The sequence below is a fragment of the Toxorhynchites rutilus genome, chromosome 3 (assembly GCF_029784135.1).
Source record: "Toxorhynchites rutilus septentrionalis strain SRP chromosome 3, ASM2978413v1, whole genome shotgun sequence".
NCBI lineage: Eukaryota > Metazoa > Arthropoda > Insecta > Diptera > Culicidae > Toxorhynchites > Toxorhynchites rutilus.
Window position 1 is genome coordinate 24,749,242 of NC_073746.1, and position 26,279 is coordinate 24,775,520.

General features: G+C 38.7%; 1 protein-coding gene across 4 annotated transcripts in view; it reads right to left on the reverse strand.

The window, feature by feature from the left end:
* Positions 1–26,279, reverse strand: part of LOC129780161 (protein Shroom) — a 639,098-nt gene that overhangs the window by 13,448 nt on the left and 599,371 nt on the right. For all 4 annotated transcript variants that reach the window (XM_055788143.1, XM_055788142.1, XM_055788141.1 and 1 more), the window contains 3 exons: positions 10,240–11,807; positions 3,021–3,141; positions 2,823–2,952 (listed from right to left, as the gene is read on the reverse strand). In XM_055788143.1, the coding sequence (XP_055644118.1) occupies positions 2,823–2,952; positions 3,021–3,141; positions 10,240–11,807 (1,819 nt within the window). The remainder of the gene's footprint in view (positions 1–2,822; positions 2,953–3,020; positions 3,142–10,239; positions 11,808–26,279) is intronic.

Below are 26,279 nucleotides of genomic sequence, written 5' to 3' on the forward strand. Positions count from 1 at the left end.
TTTGACTAGCGTCGGGTCGCCGCGCTGCTTGTTGATTGATACTGCCCTCTGATTCACAACACTATTGTCGGCGGGTCGCGATTGATCATCGTCCGGGGTTCGATCAAAACAAACCACTTTCACTCCCACACCGTGCGCACACTCACACACTCTGTCTGCGACGGTCTTCTTCACGTGTCGATGGTCAGCTGGGAACTGCCACTGCTGGTGCGATTCGCTCTCCGATCAACCGAAGCGGAAGCGCAGAGTTTGCGCCGCCATGGTTGTGGTGGTCAGACGGCTGAAGGGTGCTCTACTCCGCGCGATAATCGCGCTTCTCGAGTCGAATGTTTGCGGAAGATCAACAACACATGAGAGCGCGAGTCGCGGACCATCTTCATTGAAGAAACTTTTCCAAATACCGATTCGAGTCAGAGATGGCGAATTGAATAAAATCGTCACCGTTGCGCTCTTGATTTCGCTTTCCGGTTGTCGTGCGGAGAAAAAGTTGTTCAAATAAAATTCTTCACGTGACACACTGAGACGTGGGTCTTCTACTCTGGTGCTTTATTTGCACTGCTGTTGTCGTCATACGGGTTGTACGTGATTGGGGCGGCGCGTGGTAAAATACAATTATAAAAGACGGGTGGGTAATGTCGGGGACATAACCGGAGTGACGTAGGACTATGCAAAGGGGACAGCTTTTGTTAAATATATATTTTAAATATATTGTTTTATTTTCTTCACCTACGTGAATACCTACCTATCTACCTGAAAAATGGATTAGTTTACTGTTTACTCTTTATGAATATGTTAATGGTTCTGAAAAGAACCTTTGGTGTTGTGTTTTTGTTATCACTCGATATTCCCATCTTATTCGACTAAACCTTCCTGTTTAGCGATTTGTTGTCACTCGCCACAGCTTTCACAGTTGGAAAATTTCTTCCCATCCAGCTTGTGACATATTTTACAGTATATTACATTCAATGACACGTCGCATTACCACTACTCAGTGTCGGATTGGAGGTAATTTTAACCTGTAATTGAACATTTGCGATGACAGTGGTACAGTGTCGACTTTCAATGTGGGATCATAATTTGGATCTCTATGTTTACAAAAATGTCCAACTAAATAAGTCACATTACATGTCCGTCCAATTAGCTAAATGTCGAACTAATTGTAGATTACTCTACTTTCAATCTGGAAACAATTTAAGAATTGGTGAAAATTGAATAATCAGGAAAGTCCCCAACTATCAATAAGCTCAGAACAACTGCCAAATTCACATACTCATCAAATCCTGGCAAACAAATTATGAAAACATCAATTTGTGTTTTATTATTATTTTGGATAATGTTTTAGAAAGCATTGAACTTTATTTCCTAAACTCTTTTTTGGAAGGTTTAATGGCCCTGAAAAGCGCCTTGTTTTATGGAATGGTTCCAATTTAGAAAACTTAGTACTCGTGGTTTTGAAAAAAACCATTTCGAACGCCTTCGATGCCGCCTTGTTCTGGATTTGCCACCAAAGCAGTTTGTATAAAGAACAAACTTTTTTCTTCTGCTACCTGATGCCGTTTTGCGATTGCGTTTGCCACTCGCCATTCGCTGCAACTGCCTGTTGTCTTGATGTCCGCCGAACCGAATGTGTTATGTTCCGAACGCAGGTTTTCTTATCGTCGCGAGCAGCTTTGCCAGCTAACTCGATCACTCCGGCGGCCGAAACTATATAACGCCGGCTAGGTGGACTGGTACACAGGTACTAACGCGCTCGACCTAGCTACCTTTTCCGGTGCAATTGGCGGATACACCTACGGGAAATTGCAGACCACCACGGTTCGAGCGAGATTTTGCCTTTCCCTTCTCTTTTCCTCCTTTGCCATATCCAACCATGGCTGCTTGTGTTGGTTTGTTGATGTGAGGTGATGCGAAACGATGTGGTGTACGGTTCGGATGAGAATGATCGTTACGGCAGCGGAGAGGGGATTTTTAAGCTGACTGGCTGGCTCGAGAATTACGCATGTGTGAGACTGCGACCAATGTTTCCCTCATTTTTTTCTTTTTCCTTTCCAATCGTGCTTCATTCTATTTCGCTGCTGCTCTGGTTGCCCGTTTTGATCGGTACGATTTGAGGAGCACAAAATGGACCAATCAAAAATGGGCACATAGTGTATTTGGACAATGCTTGATATTCCACAATTATTCAATTATTTATCTCAAGAAAAATGAAATGTTATTCATTATGATAGATGCGTAGATATATTTCCTATCAATTGATGTAAAAACCTTTGCGATCTATTGAGAAATGCTCGAGTTATAAGCGTTCCAAATCTTGCATTTTTTCCTACTTGTTCAGTGCCTAGATTTCCATTTCACCCCCTATATCTTCCGGTTAGACGTAGTCCTACGTCAAAATAGCTTGTATGTTGGCTGTTTCCTAGCAGCTAATGTTGCAGATGTCGTTTGGAATACATATCGGCTCGAAAAGCTTCGTGGGAACCCATCACGCAGAAGAGGATTGCAGTGCGTGCAATTTTACCGATTAAACGCTAAATTCATCATTTCCTACTTTCTCGTTTTTCGTAAGCAGTCTATTTTTTTTGCGGCGGATTTGTAATTGTTGATTGTCCATCCCCATAAGTGAAATTTTCAAAGGTTGCCTCATGAATCGTTCGGGCTCTTTGTGTATGTCCGCTGCTGTCTGTGCGGTTAACCAACGCTTTCCAGGCAGATGATTCGTGAGAAAATTGCAACAAAGTCTGACTGTTTGGCAATATGATAATCCCCAAGTACCACCCCTGATCGGATTTACCGGACCATCATCCGGCCTGATCCACACTTACCTTCTTCTTGGTCAGATCACAGCAATCGCCGTTAATCAGCGTCATTTCGCGGCTGTAGCGAGTCATCAGCTTCGCCTTCGGCTCGGAAACTTGGAAGTAGGTGGAACTGGTCGTCAGAATGTCGAGCGGGCTACAAATGTGAAACACCAAAATATAAGTATAACGACGGAAATATTTATCAACGGGGGCAAAACTAACCTTTTTTGGGGGCTTGCCTCCGGGGTTGCGGTCGATGCATCCTTCTTCATTGGTCGGGGTGCTATTTGAATGTTGAACAGATCGGAAACATAATCTGAGGACGATTTGAAGGTTTTGGGAGCTGTTGGACAAAGAAAAAAGCGAATAGACGTAAACTACGAAATCATAACATCGTTGTGTTGTCGGCTCGTGGAAAGGATAAATTAAAAAAGGCAGAACTCACTCACAGTTGAAGCAATGCTTTCGGCATATGCTTACCATGGTTTTTTTTTCTATACTCGAGACTAGTAATTAATCAATTTCATTGATGGAACATGAAGGTTTTAGGCTTCCGGTTTTGGAAAAAGAATCGTTCCGGTGCTCGATATATATTAAAAGCGATTTTGTTTTACCCCACACATATGGTGAGATGCAATCAAGGCTCGTTGTGCTCTTGAACGACGGTGAACGGCAGTCGAAAATAAAAGAATAATTTTCAGGAAAATAAAACCGCCTATAGGAATTTTGTGACTCATTTTGTAACCTGTAAAATAATTTCGATTCAAAGTTTATCTTACTTTGTGCATTTTTTCCATCATAATATCATAGTATCATACTATCGTTATAAAGGGTTTTACGACCAAATTTTAGTCGACTTAAACTTGACTCAAGGAAAAACTCGACTCGAGAAGCAGTATTTTATTGGAAACAGGTCCCTCAATCAGAAAAATTTACGTAATGGATTGTTTGAAAAACTTATGATGCCTAGCCTGAAGAAGCATGCCGTCAAGAACTAGCGTCCTCCCAACATGCCCAATCGAAAAATGCTTGGTCATCAGTAAGGGAAACCTGAAGAAGACCCAAACAACTAGAAGAAGCGAAAATCCCGGCATTTGAGATCCGTTCAATCGGAACGTTTTGCTGATTTGTTCTATTTTTTTATACTAACTGAACTTCAACAAGAAAAATAGTTTTGACGTAGGACTACATCATTCGGTAAGAGCACCAAATCAGAAAACAGGCAACGTTTTATGATCTACATACCAATCCAATCGGAAATTATCTAAGATTTGTTTGATATTCTAAACGTCAGAATTCCTTAGGCTATGGTTTTTTTGGATTTCAAATCACAAATCATTCACGATTCCCGGCGAGGACGTCCAAATGGTCTTTCTCAAGACTGAGAGATGACAGTTTAGGCTAAGTTTTCCAAATTGTTTTTTTTCAAGGTAAGAGACGAGTATACAGAAGATGTTTGTGGCTTCATAATTCTAGACAATATCATCATCATCATCATCAAGTCACAGTCTTGCACCCAAAGTTGCCAACTATAATTTTCGAAAATCAATAAGAATAAAAATAAAAATCAGGAAGAAATCAGGACCATATATTGAGTCGTCCGGAAAGTTCGTGCTGATTGTTGGCAAAACAAAAGCATTATTTTTACAGGCAGACTTGCATATATTCAAGTTTCCTCTGCATTCTACAATTTTATTATTTTGTTCTACAATCTCTGGCCATCTATCGCCATATTTCAGGCAGCTTAAAAATTTGATCCCTGAACATGTTTGTTTTCTCGTATTTTTATGCGGGTTAAAGTTTTCACCATCGATAAAATTTTGCGAAATCACCAAATAAGAAAAGCATATCGGCAGTGGATGAATTGTTGAGTTTTTTTGTTTTGCTATTATTTGATTCGATTACAGATATATTCACTATAATGTCACCATGAAAGTTGATTCTACTTTAACCCTTTGTGATCGTATTAAATTTGGGCATGGGTGTCGTACTGGTCGGAATTACTTTTCCTTGGAAAAGTGAATAAATTTATGAAAAATATAACTCTAAAAAGATCAGCCATAGAATGAATAGAATTGTTAAATTGCATGTAAATTTATGTTGGTACTAAAATTGAGCTTAAACTGTACTGAAGTCTGAATAAATCACAAAGCAATTAAGTTGAAGTTAACTTAGTAGAAAAACGATTTTATAATTGTGTGTAAAATCAATTTTGATATTAAACTTATTATTATACTAAACTTATATTTGAATCAAGGAAAACAAATTTATTTTTTTAGTAAGTTTAGTATCAACATTGATTTTGTTCACAATTATAGATTCGTTTTTCTACTTAGCCAACTACAACTTAATTGCTTTTCGATTTACTCTGACTTAAACATGATTTTTGATTTAATCAGACATGAACTTGAACATTTCAACCTAATCGGTTGATTATTTACATATTCTGTAATAGTTTAAATTCATGAAAATTATTTTGGCACTTGTATTAGTACTTTGAGTTGATATAATTTTACTAAACAAAACGATTACATAATTTTACGTGGAATCAATTTTAATAAACTTACAAGACCTTTACATTTACATGTGCAGAGTTTCACTGATATCGGAGATGATCGCAATAGAATCGATCTTTTTTCATACATATTTTGTTGAATGATGGAAAAAGAATAAACTTTTTCAATTTACTTTCAACTTTCGTCAATTAAATACATAATACCTGTATCGAACACCATATTTCTAAACGATACAGTCTCATTTCCAGTAAAATATTTCATCAGTAGCAATCACTCAACAGTTTAGCTCGATATAAATAATGGAACACAAGAGATAAAACGGAACATCACATCGTAAGCCCCACCCCTATGTGATTTATCTGCCAATCAGTGAAGCGTTTAGTGATTTTCCAATTCTCCAAAGAAAGAAATACCAGAAGATAATCAGAGTGATCAAATCCAACATCTGCAAAGCATCAATATCAACAGCAACAACCCCAGCACCGGCAGTATCTTCGGCAGTGGCCAACTGACTTTAATTTTTCGGTCAGCGCCTGAGCGAAATACGACATTTTCCTAAATTGTTTTCTCAATTCTGAGAACTGAGAAAGTCTAAAGCCTCTAAAATTCAAAGCACTATCATAAGCATCTGTCGATTCTGAACGTGGTAATCTATCAATTCTTTCCCGTATTTTTTCTTCCAACAAGAGTCTTCGCTGCGGACTCTTTAATTCAAACTTCCAGAGGTACGTTTTCACCGAAAAACCGTGCGCCATTTGACCAGAGCATCCGCTCTAATATCGGTCCAACCCAAACAGTGGGGCAATATTGTTGGGTGGACGTACCACGTTGAAATCCATATTGTCTGTTGGAGACTGTTTTATGCGTTGCCAAAGGTAGATTGAAGTGGTTGAGAAATATAGATCAATGGTGCTGGTGGAACAACATGTAATCGTCTGTGACCGAGTGTGTGTCAACTGTGAAAAGACCGCCGCAATAGCGTTCACAAAGTATAAAGAGAAGAGGGAGTAAGAGAGGAAGAACAGGAGAAGGAGAAGGAAAACAAAAAAAATATGAAAGAGAACAGAAGAAGTAAGAAAAGAAAAGAAGAAGGAGACGGAAAACTGAAGAAGATTAGGAGAAGAACAGATGGAAGAGAAGGAGAAAGTTTAATCGAATTAAGATTAGTGAAAAAGCAAAATTTTAAGGCTTTAAAATTTGCTGTTCATTCACCCCTAACACAGTTGTGCTATTTTGTTCGGTGTAAGTACCGCGTCGATATCCGTATTGTCTGGTGGAGAGTGCTTCTGTATTGTTGATTCACTCGTAAACATTGTTGTATGCGTTGCCAAAGGTAGATTGAAGTGGTTGAGAAATGTAGATCAATGGTGCTGGTGGAACAACATGTAATCGTCTGTGACCGAGTGTGTGTCAACTGTGAAAAGACCGCCGCAATAGCGTTCACAAAGTAGAAAGAGAAGAGGGAGTAAGAGAGGAAGAACAGGAGAAGGAGAGGGAAAACAAAAAAATATGAAAAAGAACAGAAGAAGTAAGAAAAGAAATGAAGAAGGAGAATAGGAGAAGAACAGATGAAGGAGAAGGAGAAATTTTAATCGCATTAAGATTAGTGAAAATGCAAAATTTTGATTATCATCATCACCCTTTTTTCTGTATACGGATTTGAGAAACTGATTCTGATGAATAAAAGAGTGTTGTAATTAAATTAATACATAATACTTCATATTAACCGTTATTAATATTCTGGAGCTTGTACCAATGAGAAGAATAGAATCGAAACCTTGTACAAAAAGTGTTGAATCTGTTTTAGAGATATTTCATTCTTTAATGAATTAAAAAAAAATCAATATCCAAAACTAAAACAATATGAAATTGGAATATAATGTTTGAAAATGAACGGGATCTAATTTTGATTATACTGTTATAAAAAATCACTCGAAATTTGAATACATGTACATACTAACCAGTGTGTTCTTTTTTTAAATTGAAATAGTTTTGTAAGTTCAGTACGAAGAATGGATTCTATATATACAGTCATTTCATGCCAAACCGATATAATGGTTCTCAGATTTTCGTCGAAAGTTCAATTATCGCAAAACATTAGACCCGTATTTTTTTAATTTTTCTATTAGGGTCCCCTTTTCCATTTTTGGGTGGTCCGAAAAATCAAATTTTTCCACTTTTTTTTTTTTTTCCAAAAGTGACTTTTTTTGAAAATTAATAACTTTTGAACTACTGAACCGATTTAGATGATCGACATATCAAATCGAAGCTTACTCTTTGAAAAAATATTACTTTTGCGAAAAATTTGGATTCTCGTTCTTGTAATTATTGATTGAGCTAGTTTTTCATAGTTTTCTCGGTTGAAAATAGAGGGTGCTATATCTTTTTATATTTTTTCTGGAAGGTTGAGGTATTTCATCATAACATTCACCACAAAAAATGGAAAGTTGTTTTAAGCTCAATTAACTCAGTCAAATTGCTCTATTTGACCGCCAGAATCGAACGAGTAGTATTTTAAATATAAAACTATTTATCGAGAAGAGTTAGTCCCGGGTTGGTAGGGTTAGTGAATTGGATAAGTGTTCATCTATGAAAATAATAAGATGTACTGCTATAATAATTAACTGAAAATTTGAATGAAATTTCTAATATTTTTCATCTAAAAATTAATTACATTAATTATTAATTAAAATTAATAACTTTTGAACTACTGAACCGATTTAGATGATCGACATATCAAATCGAAGCTTACTCTTTGAAAAAATATTACTTTTGCGAAAAATTTGGATTCTCGTTCTTGTAATTATTGATTGAGCTAGTTTTTCATAGTTTTCTCGGTTGAAAATAGAGGGTGCTATATCTTTTTATATTTTTTCTGGAAGGTTGAGGTATTTCATCATAACATTCACCACAAAAAATGGAAAGTTGTTTTAAGCTCAATTAACTCAGTCAAATTGCTCTATTTGACCGCCAGAATCGAACGAGTAGTATTTTAAATATAAAACTATTTATCGAGAAGAGTTAGTCCCGGGTTGGTAGGGTTAGTGAATTGGATAAGTGTTCATCTATGAAAATAATAAGATGTACTGCTATAATAATTAACTGAAAATTTGAATGAAATTTCTAATATTTTTCATCTAAAAATTAATTACATTAATTATTAATTAAAATTAATAACTTTTGAACTACTGAACCGATTTAGATGATCGACATATCAAATCGAAGCTTACTCTTTGAAAAAATATTACTTTTGCGAAAAATTTGGATTCTCGTTCTTGTAATTATTGATTGAGCTAGTTTTTCATAGTTTTCTCGGTTGAAAATAGAGGGTGCTATATCTTTTTATATTTTTTCTGGAAGGTTGAGGTATTTCATCATAACATTCACCACAAAAAATGGAAAGTTGTTTTAAGCTCAATTAACTCAGTCAAATTGCTCTATTTGACCGCCAGAATCGAACGAGTAGTATTTTAAATATAAAACTATTTATCGAGAAGAGTTAGTCCCGGGTTGGTAGGGTTAGTGAATTGGATAAGTGTTCATCTATGAAAATAATAAGATGTACTGCTATAATAATTAACTGAAAATTTGAATGAAATTTCTAATATTTTTCATCTAAAAATTTATTTCCATTTTCGTGAAGCTATTTTTCTCAAACTTTGTCGAAGACCACATTTCGATCAGCCGAGTTATGTATTTTTGAGGAAAAGATCACTAATTTTGGATACGCCTTTGCACCATTTGATCGTATTAGAAAGGAAAATATAGATATGGATTTGTTCATATATCGAGAAGGGTCAAATATTAGGATGATAACATTCGTATGTTTGTAGATCCGTTTGTATTTTATTTCTGAGTTAATTTTTTTTTTGTTTTTGTGTTTTGTACATTTTTTTTTTCAATTTTTGTTTAATTTTAGTACCAGAATCATTTTCAATGAATATGAATATAGACAGAGAATTCAATCATAAAAATTATTAGAACTCTAAAGTAATTACCTGATTACTTTAGGTTGTAAACAATCGTAACAAAAAAAACAAAAAGAGAGCTACTTACTGTAGGCTCAATTAACTCAATTCATTCAAATAACTTGATGCAACTTAATTTGTTCCAGATTTTAGTACAGTGTTAGAACTATTTCGGTTTCAAACAAAATTCTACATATCTGATATTGTATGAAGAACTCATGTTGGTACTAACATTGTGATAAATCTGTACTAAAATCCATCTCTAGTTCTACAAAGTCTACAAAAAAACGTTATGAAAAACTCGAAAGCAGTTACCCGATTATGTTAGAATGTAAACATTCATAACAAAAAACAAAAAAAGCTCCTGAAAGCTCAATCATCTCAATTGTATGTTTTTTTCTGTATAAAAATTTGTTGTATGATCACAATTTGAAAATCAAAATCTGCCCTTTCATGAAACCAGCACGATATCACATGAAAGATTTGTGAACTAGGTAATAGTTTTCTATTGAAAAATTCAATAAATTAAGGAGATGGTACTTGTGATAATAAATTTCTGACTTTTACCATTTAGTACTAAAACCTTTGTTTTTTATCAGAGGACAAAATAGCAAATCCAAGCTATATTTGGAGAACCAAAAAAAAAGGTAATGAAAGTAAGAAAATCTTTTTCATTAGAATTTTTGCCCAACTCACAATAGTTGTCACTGTAAACTATCTTTGTGAAGAACACATTCAACACAATCTCTAGCAAAGAACAAAAAAAAAAAGAAACGAAAATAGTGAAGGTCACCAACTAATGCGTTAATAGCAAATGATAGTGCAAAATTCGGGAACCTCTGAAGAGTTTTTGCAAACACTCATTTTACACTTAATGCCTAACACAAAAACAAATTTTTGCATATCATCCGAGTTTAGAGAAACCAAAAAAAAAAACAAACAATATCACATTCTTACCCAGTATGGTGTGCAGCTTATCCGAGGGCGACAGCTGGCTGATCAGATCGTGCGATAGTTTATCACAGTCGATTTCCTCCGGGTGCACCTTCCGGGGAGCTACGGCGCAGATCTTGCTGCTGAACGTTTTGTTTCCGCCAGTCGGGGTGCTCGGCGGAGACGATGAGGTCGAGGTGGCGACGGTATGCCTGCTGATGGCAACTCCAGATACGCCGCCGGTCGTCGCCGGATTGTGATCTATCACTAGTTCCGCGATGCCAATCGAAAGACTGGGCGAGGAAGGTGGCCGAGATGTTGTTGGTCCGGGACTGCGCGGGCTGCTGCTGTCACCGACTACCACCACCAAATTGTCATCCGTTTGGGAGGAGGCTTCCGTTGTGGGAGCCGCCACTCGGAGCACGATTTCCGTCCGCTGCACTACCTTTGTGGGGATCGGTTTTATTTCGCTGCTGGTGCCGATATCCGATACCGGTTCCAGACTAATCTCCTTGGTTACACGTTCTAGCGCGACGGAAGGAGCAATCGGTTCTTCGGTGGCGACGGCAGCGATCACTTTGCTATTGCACGTGGTTTGCACAGGTTGCTCTGCTTCCGCACAGATTGTGGTATTGCAGCTACTGATCGAATCTTCTTCCTCTTTGGGCGAAAACCCGTCGTGTGCTGACAGAGGCGTCGGTGGCGGCGGCGGCGAGTGAGCGTTTCCGATGGTGGTCGTGTGAGTGCTACTCGCGCCACTGTTGTTTTTATTGTTGTGGTTTGGTTCCACCGGCTCAACGGTGCTTGTACTTGTGCTGTTATTGCTTGGCTCAAAGAAATCGGATTTTTCGGAAATTTCATTACAATTATTTACAGTTTGCTGATTGCAGATATTGTTGTTGGTGCTGTGCTGTTGTTGCTGCTGCTGATGATTAAGATAATTGGCATTACTGATCGCTCCATTCGACTGCTGCTGTTGGGCATTTGCTGGTATTGGTTGCGGCAGGCCGATTTGGGGCGGGCTTTGAGTTAAATATTTCGAGTCGAGAATTTGCGTCTTCTTCAGATCGAACGTAGACTGGGAAGTGTACTTGGGGCTGATTGCTTGATTCGTTGGACTTCCTGGCTGCGATATGGGCTGTTTGGAGGATGCAGTGTATGCCGGCGGTGGGGTCACTGGCGAGGAGGCACTCGGTGGAGTAACCTGATTTTGTTGCGGCTGCTGGGGCGCAAAGTTGAACATCGATTTCAGACTGTTGGCTGAAATGATTGGCGCGGAGTGGGGTATCGTTTTCGACGGTTTGCCGATTGGTTTTCCATTAGTGTTGTTGCTGTTGTTGTTGTTATTATTGTTGTTGTTGTTGTTGTTGTTGTTGTTGTTGTTGTTGGAGTATAGCGAGTATTTAACCCCAGGAGGCAGCACATCCGGCAGATTGCACTTGGGCGAGGTGATGATGTCTTCCGAAAACACGTCATTGTGGTTGATGCTATCCTCGTTGGAAGTTAGCGTAAGCTTGTAGCTGCCGTGGTCCGGATCAGAGTGGAGTTTGTCCCGCGGCTGACGCGGCAGGTATGATGCCTTGGAATTGCTCCTGTGGAGAAACGAAAACAAGAGAAACATAAATAACAATATTTTTTATAATTTTATTACACAGGAAACACGGAAGAGCGCACACACAAAGTAAGAAGTTGCAAATAATCAGAATTGAAGCAGTAGTTCATCAAGCGTGTCCGGATTGGTAAGAGCACTGGTTTTAACTAACCACGTTTCTGTTTTGGCTAGATGCAGAGAAAGTGCGAAGACGATGGTTGAGTTCAAATGTTCAAGAACGTTTGCCATAAACATGAGAACATCGTTATCACTACCACATGTTAAGTAATGACCTTATTTTCCACTTTTCCACTCAATATTTAATCTTTAAACTCATAGCTCAGTTGCGGTTCTTGCTATATATCATAGCAGATGTAAAATATACTTACCTACTTCTGATTGTTTAGAAATTGTTTTTATAACACAAACTTATCGGATGGTGAGAAATGTTACGGAGAAATGATTTTATCCTCATTTTTTCAGCGCACTATAAAATATATTTTTTTGGAATTCAAATAGCATCGAAACTATCTAATTTTCTAAACAATTTAATTTGTTTTTTTTATAGAAATGTCAAAAAAGATCCAATAAACAGGAGGGGAAAAAGTGTTATTTTTCTTATAACAATCCAGCCCAACTGACATTTTGGTATATATCGAAATTTCAGTATTTCTGACCGTTATACTTCTACTTCTCTAAACTTAATTATAATTCAATTTTACTTCTCACCAAATGTAAGGTTTTTATTATTGTGAGCCCTCGAATTATATTAGTTGAACTTTTTTCTTTCAATCAAACAAATAAAAAAAAACGAATTACACAAATTACAACGTGTTTTTCCGTTCGGTAAGAAAGGCAAAAAACCAAAGCCCGAGTTACTGGAACGTTTGCTCCTTTTATAGGACAAACATTTGACACAATTGTATTTTCAAGCAAAATGCACTTGAAAACTAAATTTGATTGACTCCACATGACCTAGGCCAGTAGTAATCTTAACATATTAAGGACCGGAAAGAAATCTGTAAGACATACGCCTGGGACCGCATGTTTTGGGGAAAACTTGGACGTTTCATATGTTTGGATTCCACAAATGAGATCGTTACTTTCGGTGTGGGATGTGACGAAGGCGAGCCATCGGTAGGCCTTGTTAGATTCTTGGCAGACCAAGGCTTTAACCATCAAGTGTAGGAAACACGGGTTATTCCGTGATCCATCCATAACAGACAGAATGCGAAACACGAGAAAACTCGTGAGCGGTCCTTATTGTGTTAAGAAGCTACAGTGTACAGGGAGAAAGTTTTTCGAACAACAACTTTTTCATGTTTTTCTTTGAAAAATAACTATTAATGTTTAACTCGTAACATTTTTATGTATAAATTATCGCTATTTACATATTCTGCTAACTTTTAACTATTTAGAAACATATCAAGAACATGTCAAACGCGAGAATTTACACACAAAAACGTTACGAGCAAAATATTATTTTTTCAGGAGTCTCCATACAAAAATGCCTTTTATTCCAGAAACTCTCTAGAGGCGAATGAACTGAAAAGTTTAAAACCTCTATAATTCATCACGTTCGTTCCAGAAACTATAAATGATAGAAAGTTCACGTTTACGACGAAAGTTCATCTTTTAATAAGATCTAAAACTTTGTCGAATACACTACATATATCTACATTAGGTTTCCAATGAATTTATGGGAAAAAGTCGACCCTAAAATTTCAAAAAGTTACCCTACACAAAATGTTTACCACCTCGAAAAAACACCATATGTCAAATATCAGCTCAATCGGATTCAAGGAAGAGTCATCCCTTCTATACCATTGCATATGGTACACATTTACACAGTTGCCATATAGGCGTGAGAGTTTTCGTTCTGTTCTTCCATTATCCAGTTAGACCGGACAGCGGAGACAGTTGATTGATCATTGTTGAGTTATTTATAGAACAGCAGCCCGATGTGTCTTGCAGAGCAGAGTAGAGTTGTATGGATGAATCGATCTTAATTCGACCGTGGATCGATCTCCATCACTGATGATTGTTGTGTGGACGTAGTTATTCTGTAACAAGACAAAGATGGTCAATGAGGGCCCTGAGTTTTGAACTCACGATCGATCGCTTACTAAGCGAACACGCAACCAATGTGGCTACGGAGACCCCCTTTTTATTAATGTTGCAGACGTTAAAATTAGAGTTTTCTAAAAACCGAAAAACAACGAAAATAAAAATTGCATGACACATGGAGATTTACAGTTATCTCAAAAAAAATTTTCTTTTTAATCGACTTTTCAGTCGGAAAGACGACCAAGGGCAAAAAAAAAATTTTTGCAATGCAATTTTGAGACATTTGGCACCAACAATTTTTTCTTTCAAAAACCCCGATTTTCGGTGATCTTTCGTTTTTCAAAAAAAAATTTTTACGTCTATGACACTAAGAAATGAAGTTCGAATGAACTTATATTCAGTAAAGGATATATGCAAATACGTGAAAATCAACATTTCGCAGCAAGTTCCGAAACCATACGTTTCGTTTCGTATTCCGAAAAAAGAGGGTCGCCTCCAGAGGGTCGATTTTTGACAAAAAAAATTTCGAGATGACACTAGATCTCGACGTTTCATGCAATTGTAAGACATTTGGCATCAACATTTTTTTTTTCGAAAACCCCAATTTCCTTTACTCCCTCCTTGGGTGATTTTTCGATTTTCTAAAAACTTAAACTTTGACCGCTTCGCGCCACTCTCCCTTAAGTCCGATTGAGCTAATATTTGGCATAGGGTGTTTTTTCGAGGCGGTGAACATTTTTTATAAGGTAACTTTTTGAAATTAGAGATGACCATTTTCATTGGCACCCGAATCTACATATATCTTGACTTTAAACATAATTAGGATCAGTTGTAAGAGTGCCCATCTTTCGATGTATGGACGACTTGTTGGAAATTGTAAAGGCTATTCATATAATTTTTTCAAAAATTTCAAAATTTACTTTTTATAGAAAAAAGAATTTTAAGTTTAAATTTTTTTTTTAAATAATTTATTCAGCGAATTTTTTTTCTAAAAAAAAACAATTGGCATTTTTAATGAAAATTTTAACAATTTCCTAAAGTTCATAATAGTAACATTATTGGGTCGAATGTGTGTAGATTTCAGGAAAAAACGGCATAATATACAAAACAAAATCAATCTCCTGAAAATTAATGCTCGAAATTTTAAATCAAGTTTGAACTTCCATACAACATAAAAAAAAAGATTCATGGCACTAAAATAATAAAGGCCAAATAAATAAATGGAAAAAATGATTTTTATCTTAGAAAAGCTCAGCCTCGTTTGGATGCACACGTGTCTTGTTTTATTACCAAGTTCACATAGGTCATCAAGTCACTGTTCTACACGAACAGCCGACTGCAGCTGTCAACCGACACTTGACATTGCCTCACATGCCACCCATTGAACAGAATCAGGGAACGTAAACTTATAGCAATTTTATCTGAAATAATGTCATCGAAAGATTAAACCAATTTAACAACGCCGTTAAACAACGAACACAAGTGACTTATCGCTACCTCATCCATAAAGAAACATCGCTATTTCATTAGCCCAAGTTCAGATTGGTTTTAATTTGAAACAGCCAAATATCATTACCAAGGCCATTGTCGTTTGCTACGGACAGTTTGACGGTGGTGCACCCAAAATAGCGGTGAAAGGTGTGTTCAAGAACAAAAAAAAACTTAACCGACGCAATCGTGAACGCGTAATAAATGTAGATTTATTGCAGCCTTTTCACCTACTGCCACAAAGCCTTCGGTTTGACAAAGGTGCGGCAGGTTTAAGTGTGTGTGTGTGTATGTGCATTTGAATTTCTTAGCCTGGCGACAGCTCCTCCTCGATTTAAATATCGAGGTTAGTCGATCCCCACGCCTGAGCTGCAGATAATTCGAGTTCCATGAACTGCCCCCGACCGATCGTGCGATGTGAACGTGCAGCAGAACTACGGTACCGCGCGCTTAGATCTTTGCTTAGGACTTACGCGTGGGCACCTGTGTGTCCTAACCTAGCCCAACTATCCAACAACCTGACAAACCGAGCGGTAAACATGACATGCATCTGTCGTCATTGGTGGGGCTTTGTTGAGCAGGACCGCGCGCGGTTGCACCCAGCCGGAGTAACGGCGTTTCGGGTATTTGTCGTGTGGGTTGGCTTTAACCGCCCAAAACGCCTACAAAAACGATTGCATTACCCGATTTTCCGCCGCTTTGTTCAGTTTGGAAAGGAAGAATGGCACTGCAAATATCCACTTGAACTACTATGGAAAATTTCCACAAAAAAAAACACCTAATTAGCATTAAACGACTGGTCGTCATTGTTCCACTTAGCGTCATTTGGGCATCGTTTTGAAACACCCAACCAATCAATCAACATCCGAAGCAGCAGCACACTCTCCAGAGCTGACAACACATTCTACAAACGTTAGTTTTGTGAATGCCGCCCGATTGCTCATTAATACCGGTAGCACCGGTGTTTATTGATCAAATCAATCCTGAGTTGATCAATTTATCAACCTAAAAAAAAATAGCGGAGAAAAACGCTAAACCCTGTCACGGGGCTGAAAACTCGAAAACAAATTTGGTGTTTAATCATGCGCATATATTTACTATCCGCGCTTAGATTTTGTTTCCATTTTTTCTTGTTCACCCAAAACGACCGGAGATCCGATGAAAGTTTTCTCCCCCCCCCCCCCCCATGTATTCCGTTGACACGAGCGTCGACCAGAAAAGGAAACTAACTGTAAATCATATCACGGAATTTGAATTGATAACTACATTGTTGTTTGTTCATTGCGTAACAGTTTTACGTTGGTTTTGTTTGGTTTCGAAGAGGAGCGTCCCAAAGGCTTTGGGCTCGTGAAAACTCCCGCAAGTATGCAATCGGCTAAGCTTGTGGGGCGAGTGGAGTTTATTTCACAGAAGCAATTGTGATCTGTTTTTCTTCTCTTTGTTCGATTCATGGTTTCTACAAAAAAAAGTTCAATGAGTGAAGAAGAAAAGGTAAAGTAATCTAAAAGGATAAAGGTAAACAGCCTGAAGCGAGGGATGGTCGAGGGTCAAATAGAGATAAATTGACGAAAATAATTTCTCCTCATCTGAATTCTAAATTTGGCCGAACTTTCATAAATTCACAAACGATTTTAATAGTATATTAGGGACGTGATGAAACAGTAAGGTTTGCTGGCCTGACAGTCAAACCTAAACCGATCCGGAGATCTAAGAACGCACCCATTCCAAGAAAATTGACGTCCGAGTTGTATGCAAAATGGGCTTTGCGATGTGGTGTGGGAAGGCGAAACCGAGTAAAATTAAAATACCTTGTAAAGTATGTTCCAGTTGGAATTTGGTCGCTTATTTTTATTCACTGCAGCGACCCTAGTTGTCACTTCGAGAAACTATTGACAGCGTTTTGATCCGGATGGTTTGTTTATTGACGAATTTACGCAAAGCTGAATCAGCTCATGCGACATCTACATTAGAACTCAGAACCACAAAAGTGAGGGTGTTTGTTTATTTTACGCATTGAAAAGCAAGATTCGGTGGTGATTATTCATTTTATTTCAATTAAGATTCATTTCAGCCATTGAGTGTCGTCAGTATATGGTAAGAAAGTTGGAGTTATGTATATTTACGATGGTCTCAACACGCGATTTGACCAAATTCATAGATAATCTTCGAAAATTTTAAGTTTGATAATGCATACCGATTATTGATACTATGGATAATTGCGATGAAATCGATAACATATCAAATTGGCTGATATCATTGATTATGTAGGGGTCGATACAAGAAGGATTTTTAGTGCAAAACACCCTATTCGTCGTTTACTTAGTTGAAAAAAATTAAAGTTACAATACTTATAACAAGCCATTCCTCGTAATATACATAGCACATAGTAAAATGATGATTTTCTAACCTTTTCAGCGTGGACAGAATACATGAAACCCGGAAATTTTAAGATAAATTCTGATTTGTCTAGAAAATTTGAACGAATTTCATACCAAAAAACAAAACATCCTCATTTTACTCGCTGCGCCATCTGGTTGTACATCCAACGTAAATTCGTCAATTCAGTAGTGAAAGTTTGATCAAGATTAAAGGACACATTCAAAAGTTATCGACGATGGAACGCGAAAAGGAGGGAAAACAAATTTGCACACTCATGTCAGGTCAGGAGAAAAGATCGCAAAATTCCTGGAATTTCCAAAATCGACTGCAAATACCTTTCTAAAACGTTAGCGGAAGACCCTTACGTTGGATCGAGCGGAACCAATCAGGCATAGAAATGGAACATATGACCGGAATCTACGAGCAAAGGTGATTCGAGCAGTCCACAACCATCCTGGGCTCTCCTTGTGGGATTTGGCGAAAAAGTTCATGGCGATCCACAGTACAGTTCGACGAATTTGTATGCGAGAAGGCTTGCGGTCATATCATGTCAGCAAAAAACCCCAACAGGACGTTGAAACAAAACCTGGTTACTAAAACCCGTGCAAGGAAGCTGTACGAGCAAGTGTTGACCAAGTACAAAGGATTTTGATGGACGATGTAAAAACGGATTTCGGACAAAAAGCCGGTAACAAACTTTACATTGCCAAGCGCAAAGGGGGGGATCAAATTTGGTTACGCAGATAAGTTTACCCGTAGGTTGGTGATTTGGTAAGGGATCTGTAGTTGTGGAAAGAAGACAAAGGCTTCCATCTCTGGGGCAACAATAAATGGAAAAGGTTACAAGGAGTAGTGTCTTCAGAACAGGATTTTGCCACGTTTTGTACGTTGTTCTATGCTGAGGAATGTCCTACTTTATGCGACCAAATTCTAACTGAAACAGACTTTAGTAACATATTCCGAATACATTCGTAACCGACCTGGACAGTATCTTGTACAGTGTAAAAACGGTATGAAGTCATACCTCAAATTGACATCGTTTATATGACTTGTACATAGAAAAGCGGGCCCCGACGCGGAATTTGTTAATGCACTTTATTGGCGAGGAAAACGGTGATAATTGGATTTATTTTGAAACAAGTCTGGGTATTTTAAGTGCCATTCGCGTTGGAAATAATTCTTCTATCTGTCGATATTGGTTTCTGCGTTTGCGAGTTATCCTATAACACAACAATGATTCCTCATACAACGAAAAATAAAAAACAAGTATAAAAAGCCTGAGTACGAGAAATAACAAATCATACAATAAAAAAAAAGTTAAAATCGTCAATATTTAGTTTGACCTCTTGAAGGTTGAATGGCCTGTTGAAAACGTTTGGGCATACTATCGACCAAATTTTGGAGATCATGAAGATCGCAAACGACGTTCCTGCAATCCTTCATCATCTTTCCGCCACACTCTTTCTTGCCGCTTCTTGTTGAAAAGCTCAAATTTCGATCCTTCAGACCAAAGTACTTTTTTTTCCAAAAGTTTCTGCATTACTCGAGAATTAATCAAGAAAATGAAACCAAATCAGGCATATGGAGGTTTCAGGGTGCAATAAATACTTTAACGGTAGTTTGGTGGCCCCACTCCCCTCTCTGAGGGAAGCTGTCATACAAATGGAACACTAATTTCTGCATTACTCGAGAATTAATCAAGTAAACGAAATTTGGCATGTGGAGGTTTCAATGATTCTATGTTCTATGGTGGTTAGGTACTCCTCCTCCCTCTTTAAGGGGGGATTTAGGGGGGATTAGATTTTCAATTTACGCCCCCCCCCTGTTTCTGTTAGATGTAGTACTACGAATACATTTTTAATACGGAAAAAATAATTCGCGTTCCAAATTATTTCAAAAGGGTGTGTTCGTTCATCTATCATATGGATTTTTTTCCCAAATTTTCCTACTTTCTTGAGAATTTTTAAATTTTTCACATTCAAAGAATAGAGATGAACATAATGAAATAATAACAGCACAGATCGGATGATCCGTTCACGAGTATTGCACAGAAAAACATTTGAGGCAACTAATGTTTACACTACTTAGAGTCACAGAGTCTAATTTTCAATATTTCAATAGATACAAAGCCGAAATAATATGAGCATCCGGTTATAACGGTTCTTTAAAAATAATGAAGCTCGTTCTCTCGACCTTCCATATTTCGTTTAATGATTTTTCTGGATTGATATAAATTATACACCAAATAAAACTCTTCTACATTTTTTTACCTTCTATGAGAATTAAAAACAATGTCTACCCGACATAATAAGAATTAAAATTCTATTCGATTTTAACGCCACTGGGAGACACCAACAATGCGGTGTTCGACAAACTTCAATGCCAACAGAAGGTTGCCCGAATGATATTAACCCGAATTCCACTTACCCGAATGCAACAATCTGCGACAGCTGCCCGAATGTAACATCTACCCTAACGCGACACTTACTCGAAAGAAGGATGTATTCGAACAATACGCTAATATTATTATTAGAAAGAACTTGTATATGTATTTGTGATCAGTGTTTATTTCGATTCGAAAAGTATGCTCGTGGGTAGTGTAATTTAAGATATAGTGGCGTTGAATAAAATCCTTTTCAAAATAATGAAAGAAATCAATAATGATGAGGAATGAAAGAATGTGGTTTTATAATGTATTATTGAGTTTATCCATTCATATATAATGTATTATTGAGTTTATCCATTCATATGGATGACGCAGTACGTTCACTAAAAAGAAAGCTGATAATTCTGGTACATACGTATTATGGCACTGAAGTGTAATTTTGATTATGAATTTATTATTTCACAATTAAATTTGTTCTGAGATCAAATACATGACATGCATAATTAACCAGGTAAACGTATGCCGTCCGACGCTCGCTAGTGCTCGGTGGTGCCGCCTAGGTCCCTTATCCTCGTAAAATAGGGAATCTCAGTATATACATATTTCATCATGAAATAATAAATTCATGATAAAAAACTGCGCTGCGGTGGTAAATACGTAAGTACCTTTTTTTTCTTATCTATTCGTTTCACATTTTCATTTAAATTTTTTATGTTAAAGTTACCTGCTCAATTTTTTGGAATATTCCATAACCCATGCTCGGTTCTGAATGATCTCTTGGCCATAAAGAGCAATACGGTGAGGAAAGAAGACGGCATATCAATTGTGCCTAGACTAATTTCGAATTTTCTCATTACAATTTCTCATTTTACTTCGTAACTTCGTGGCAGGAGATTCCTCAAAACTCATAATCTGATTTGTCGGAATTCTTCCTTCCTCATTCGGGTAAACATTCCATTCGGATAAATGTTGCATTCGGGTGAATGTCGCATTCGGGTATTTGTTACATTCTGGAAAATATTGTATTCGGCTAAATGTCACATTCGGGTATTTGTTACGTTTGGGTGAATGTCATTCGGGTATGTGTTACATTCGGATAAATGTGCTTCGGGTAAACGTGTTTCGGGTGAATGGAACACAACTACTTTAACCACCTTCTAAGTATATTTTCAAATTCACAATAAAACTGTAGAACTCAGTTAATTTATATTTAAAAACTTAACCAAAAACTCAATCGATAAATCCCCGAAAATTGGGTAGAAACGCTTTTTTGAAAGTTACCTTAAACAGGTGCTCTCTTTAAGCAACAGACATATCAAGTTGAGGCAACACGTGACCAAGTGAGCTACCTGTTCAATCCACTATTGTGTGTGTGTTTTCTATCGTTTCCATCAATTTCGTTCAGTAGAAAACTTTGAACCTCAAATGTCATCTTTACGCAAGGCGGTGCATTAGTAGTAGTGATCGCTTCATGCATAGCTGACGTCGTTTACCCTTGAAGATGCAGAAAAGTGTTTGAATGACGACGGGTTCAGATGAAAGGCTTGAACTCGGTAGTCATTATTTCTTATTTCGTAGTGTTGTGTTGTGTTGCGTACGGGTTGTGTAGTGTAGTCAAGTGTATCCATCAAATAACATTCTTCGCAGTGTAGAAGTTTCACCCAAACAGAAAAGTAATATGGATATTCGGGTTTATATGGAAATTACCAATAAATTACCTTCGATAATTCCTCATCCATGCTATAAATGTGTGTTTTTTTAGATTGTCTACCTGTCCTACGAACAGTTTGAACAGTTTCGTAGTCTCTCGAATCAGCTGTTAAAAACTTCATTCGGCTCCGAATTTCCGTTCTGAATTACTTTAGGTCGAACACTAAAGGTTGAACACGCCAAATTCCAGACACGGAAATCTTGTTGAGATTTAAAAGTGTAAGAGTGAGTGCCTGAGGGCACGAGCGGGAGCTTCACGAAAGACTGTGATTGTACGAAAAATTTGTTTTTGAATTTAGTGCTTTTAACTGTTCAGAAATTAAACCTCTATAATACCAAGAAGGAAAAGAGTGCACAATAAAGCCAAGGAAACCATTTGCGACACATGCGGCAGCATTTGTATTGCTCTCGCGGGGGCAAGACTATTAAATTAACCATCTTTAGTATTTGCATTAGCATCGAGCATGTTGCACAATATGTTAAGTTAAAAACTAGCCTTCATCCTGATGATTAGTAATATCTATTAGATGAAGGCAAGTTTCCTTCAACAGCGATTCAATCAACCATCTTTAGCTACTAAAAAATTGATTCTAAAAATTCGTATCATTCTAAAAAAGTATCCGGAGAGATAAACAAGAGAGTTGGATGGAATAATTTCGTAGGTCAATAATGCTGTTTTGTCTTGACACAAATTTCCAACGATCTTCGACCTGCACTTTACAATATTGTTCGATGAACCGTTGAAATGAGGCACCATCAACGTTCACTGAAAAAATTTAGTAAATTCCATGGTATTGTTCAAGAAAATCTACAATATTTTCAATATTCATATTTAAATTGAGTTGACCGCGGCAGAACAACAAATATGTTTTTAACTTCCAAACGCTAAAGTTTTGTTATTTAGATGATACCTCACTGAAAATGGTAATGTGTGTCGATCCTTTATCTCTTGTACTTGAATTGATAGAAATTCTCAGGCAACTCAAAAACTCGTGGAAAATCAGCAGCGAGAAGTGGAACCTTGTATTTCAACAAAGCTGACCTATTTAAACGATCAGATACCGCAGATAACTGCTCACTCTCAAACTCGTAAATATGTTAGCCCCCAATGAATGCCTTGGTTTTCTGCAGAACTCCCATCAGAGTGCAGCCTCATTTTACGATCCTCCGCCATTGGGGCTTGACATTTACCTGCTAACCACTTAGCTACTGTGTATTCAATCTTGTCCGAACGATCTGGGCGTCAACTATTTATAACGCAACCAATTCGATTATATTTTTCAACGTAAATTCCCATGCGGGCTGCTTCTGCGCAATTCGGAAATGTGAAATGTCAGCCCCGAATGATCTGAAAAAAATATTGATACACTCAATTGCGATCAGTTTAGCTTCGATTCGCATTAGTTTGGCGCTTCTCGCCGTCAACTTCAATCCGAACCAAACGTCAGCCCATATTGGCACTATATAAACGATATATAATTATTTTATTATAAACACATTTCAACCCACTCCATCCGTGATTGGCTGGCCCCGGTTCATCATATGCGGCACAATATGTGCGCTATTGTGAGCTCCCTTTATCCATCCATTCATGCATCCGACTAGCGGAAAGAACACCAATAAAAATGGCATGAATTACAATTATTGGATATACTTCGCACGTCATTCACCCATCCGCCCACTCGGTGTGCAAGCCGCGACTCTTCAGCCAGCTTACCCATAAGAGCCGACCACGGCGCAGTTTGGAAACCCACTTGATCGCCGCAATTCATCTCAAGATCGAGTTGAACTTTGTGCCTCCTAATCAAGTTCCCCCCTCCACCTCTTCATAGATGACTTAGCTCGTATGAAGGAGAACCAAAAAAACGAAAGAATCGTACATTAAATCAAACGATCCAAGCGATCAGCTGCCGACTAATGGGATTGGGAGATTGTTTCCCGCGTGCGCGCTCGCGCTCTGCTCGGCAAAATTGATTTCCTCGCATCATGGATGCTGCCTTTCGCTATTTGCGTTCTAAATTAAAATATATTGCTGATCGAGAAACGTGTCGGCATAAATCAACCCACCCCTGAGATATGCACCTTTCGGTGGTGAACTAGAACCAATTCGAGAATTTGCAACGTTCGTCGATCGGTCGGATGGTCGGAGTTTCCTTCCTCCGACCCCAACTCTGGGCTTCATCAATCCCGGGCCCCGGCGAGAATAATTGAATTATTTATAGCCGTCTTCGGGGCTTACGGAGCTAGTTAGCAGCAAGCGTGAAAATGAAACCACGCTTGCGATGCCGAAGGGTTGGGAGCTTTCCTGGAGCGAGCGATCGGAGATGATCGAGTGGAAGTAATGGTTCATAGGTGAAAAATGATACAATGTTAGCCCTGAAAGAAGGTCTCTTTCCTGCGGTGGGGAGGGATTCTAATTTAAAATTGATTGACTCGCGCTGCCTGCGGAGTGGTTGCTTGCTTTCCGTTACGGTGACCTAGTTCTGGAAAAGGGGGAGCTATTTACGAGGTGATCAATTTCAGAATTCGTTACACTTCAAATCGATCTAACCAAGATTAATTCAAGGTTGTGTCATAAAAAGTGTAATCACGACTCTTCAACTCTCTTCAATCTTCAACTAGCAACTATGAACACGTAAACACATTCTGTAAAAACAAAACTAATTTGAAGAATCGGCTTTCCGATAAAAATACAGTGAGGGTCAGAGGCGTGGTTCTGAGGTGCTTCATTGGGTTACTTTGTAAGGCGTCTTCCACAGAAGCAAATGGATAAAAATTGATTAGTTTATTGAGGGAAGTTGGGGGACCATAAATAAATTCTATTCAATTTAGGCATCATTTATCCAAAATTGTATTTTTATAGAATTACTGAAACTACTGTCTGTAGACAATAAAATAAATATTAAGTGACGAACCAACCAAATGAGTTGAAAATCACTATAATACAGATATAAAAAAAAAAAAAAAAAAATATTAATAAATTAAGGTTCTCAAATGGGGATCAACATAGGGTAGGAGCCTGCCTGTTGGTCTCAAATGTTCCTATCTCACGCCTCCACGAAGATCATATGACGACATTTTTAGATCGGGCGTGAACTGGAAACACACACCTGGTCTTGGCTCCGAGAACGGGTGTCGAAAGTGGCTAAGTGAGGGGGTGCGAGCGAGTCAGAGCGCTATATCTCTCCCGGGGAAGGCCTCCCGGGTCATGGAGGCCTTGCCAACCCGCTGTCTCCCGGGCAAAGGAGATACACCCAGAAAATGGAGCTACGTTCACGAAGAGTAATTAGAATGCGATCACCCGAGGAGGGTCCCCGAACTGGAGCTGGTCCTGGAACGGGCGTAAGAGCGAGCGGCCAGCGGCTGGAGGGCGATGTGCAAGAGCGGGCCACCAGCCGGGTTCAACCCGAAGAGCTACCGCCACACGGAAACAGCAGCCATCGACATCACCCAAGAAACGCTGCGCCTACGAGGCGTGTTGTGACTGCCAGACGGCAGTCGTCCACACTCGTGGGTACCACTAGGCGCCGGATCATGTGGACACACGAAATGAATGAATTCTTGATCCGCGCCTATTACATCTGCACTGCTTTGGAGACGGACATGAGTGGTCGCCCTCGAATACTAACAATGTTCGAGGAAGCGTATCCAGAGTTCGTTGGGAGGCTTGATCAGAACGCGATGAACGCGAGGCGTAGAGCGATAGTACGCAACAACATGCTCTCCCAAACGCAAATCGACGAGATCAAGCAGCAGGTGCAGAGAGAAATAAGCTCCAGGAACAACAGAGCAAGCGATGTGTCGAGACGAAGTTCAGTACGGCTGAGCAATTCATTCGCGAGTGGGGCACGCGAATCAGCACCAGTGGAGGCCACAGTACAACAACCCCCTGAGCCGGAAGACCCACAGCCAGATCAACAACTACTACGCGATCTGGTCTTCCACTACGACGAGGCGATCTCACAGTTCCGCGACACAGACCCATTGTCGCGCCCCAGGATCCCGAAGTTGCAGCATTCCCGCAGGCTGACAAGTGCAGTAAAGCTCATGAACGAGCACGTTCTTCCGCTGCACTTGGTTGATGCTGAGAACATGGAGGAGCTGCAACTGAAAGTTTACTGCGCTGCTGTGGCGACCGCCAAAAGTTTAGGATACCGTATTAGGCCAAGAGGCGGACTGCTCCAACATCTCCGTGAAAGGCGTGAGCCTCCATGGCGAAGGAGATTGGAGCAACGGATCCTAAACAAGCGCGCCGCAATTGGAAGACTGATGGCGTACAAAAGAGGCAGCAGATCGGTGAAATTATGTCGCCAAGTTGCTGTGATCGTGCGGCCTACTGAACTTCGCCAGCTGGGAGCTCACCAGCTGACGGAAAAACTCGACACACTGGTACAGCAATTGAGCGTCCTTACAAAACGGCTGAAACGTTACTCTGACTCTGCA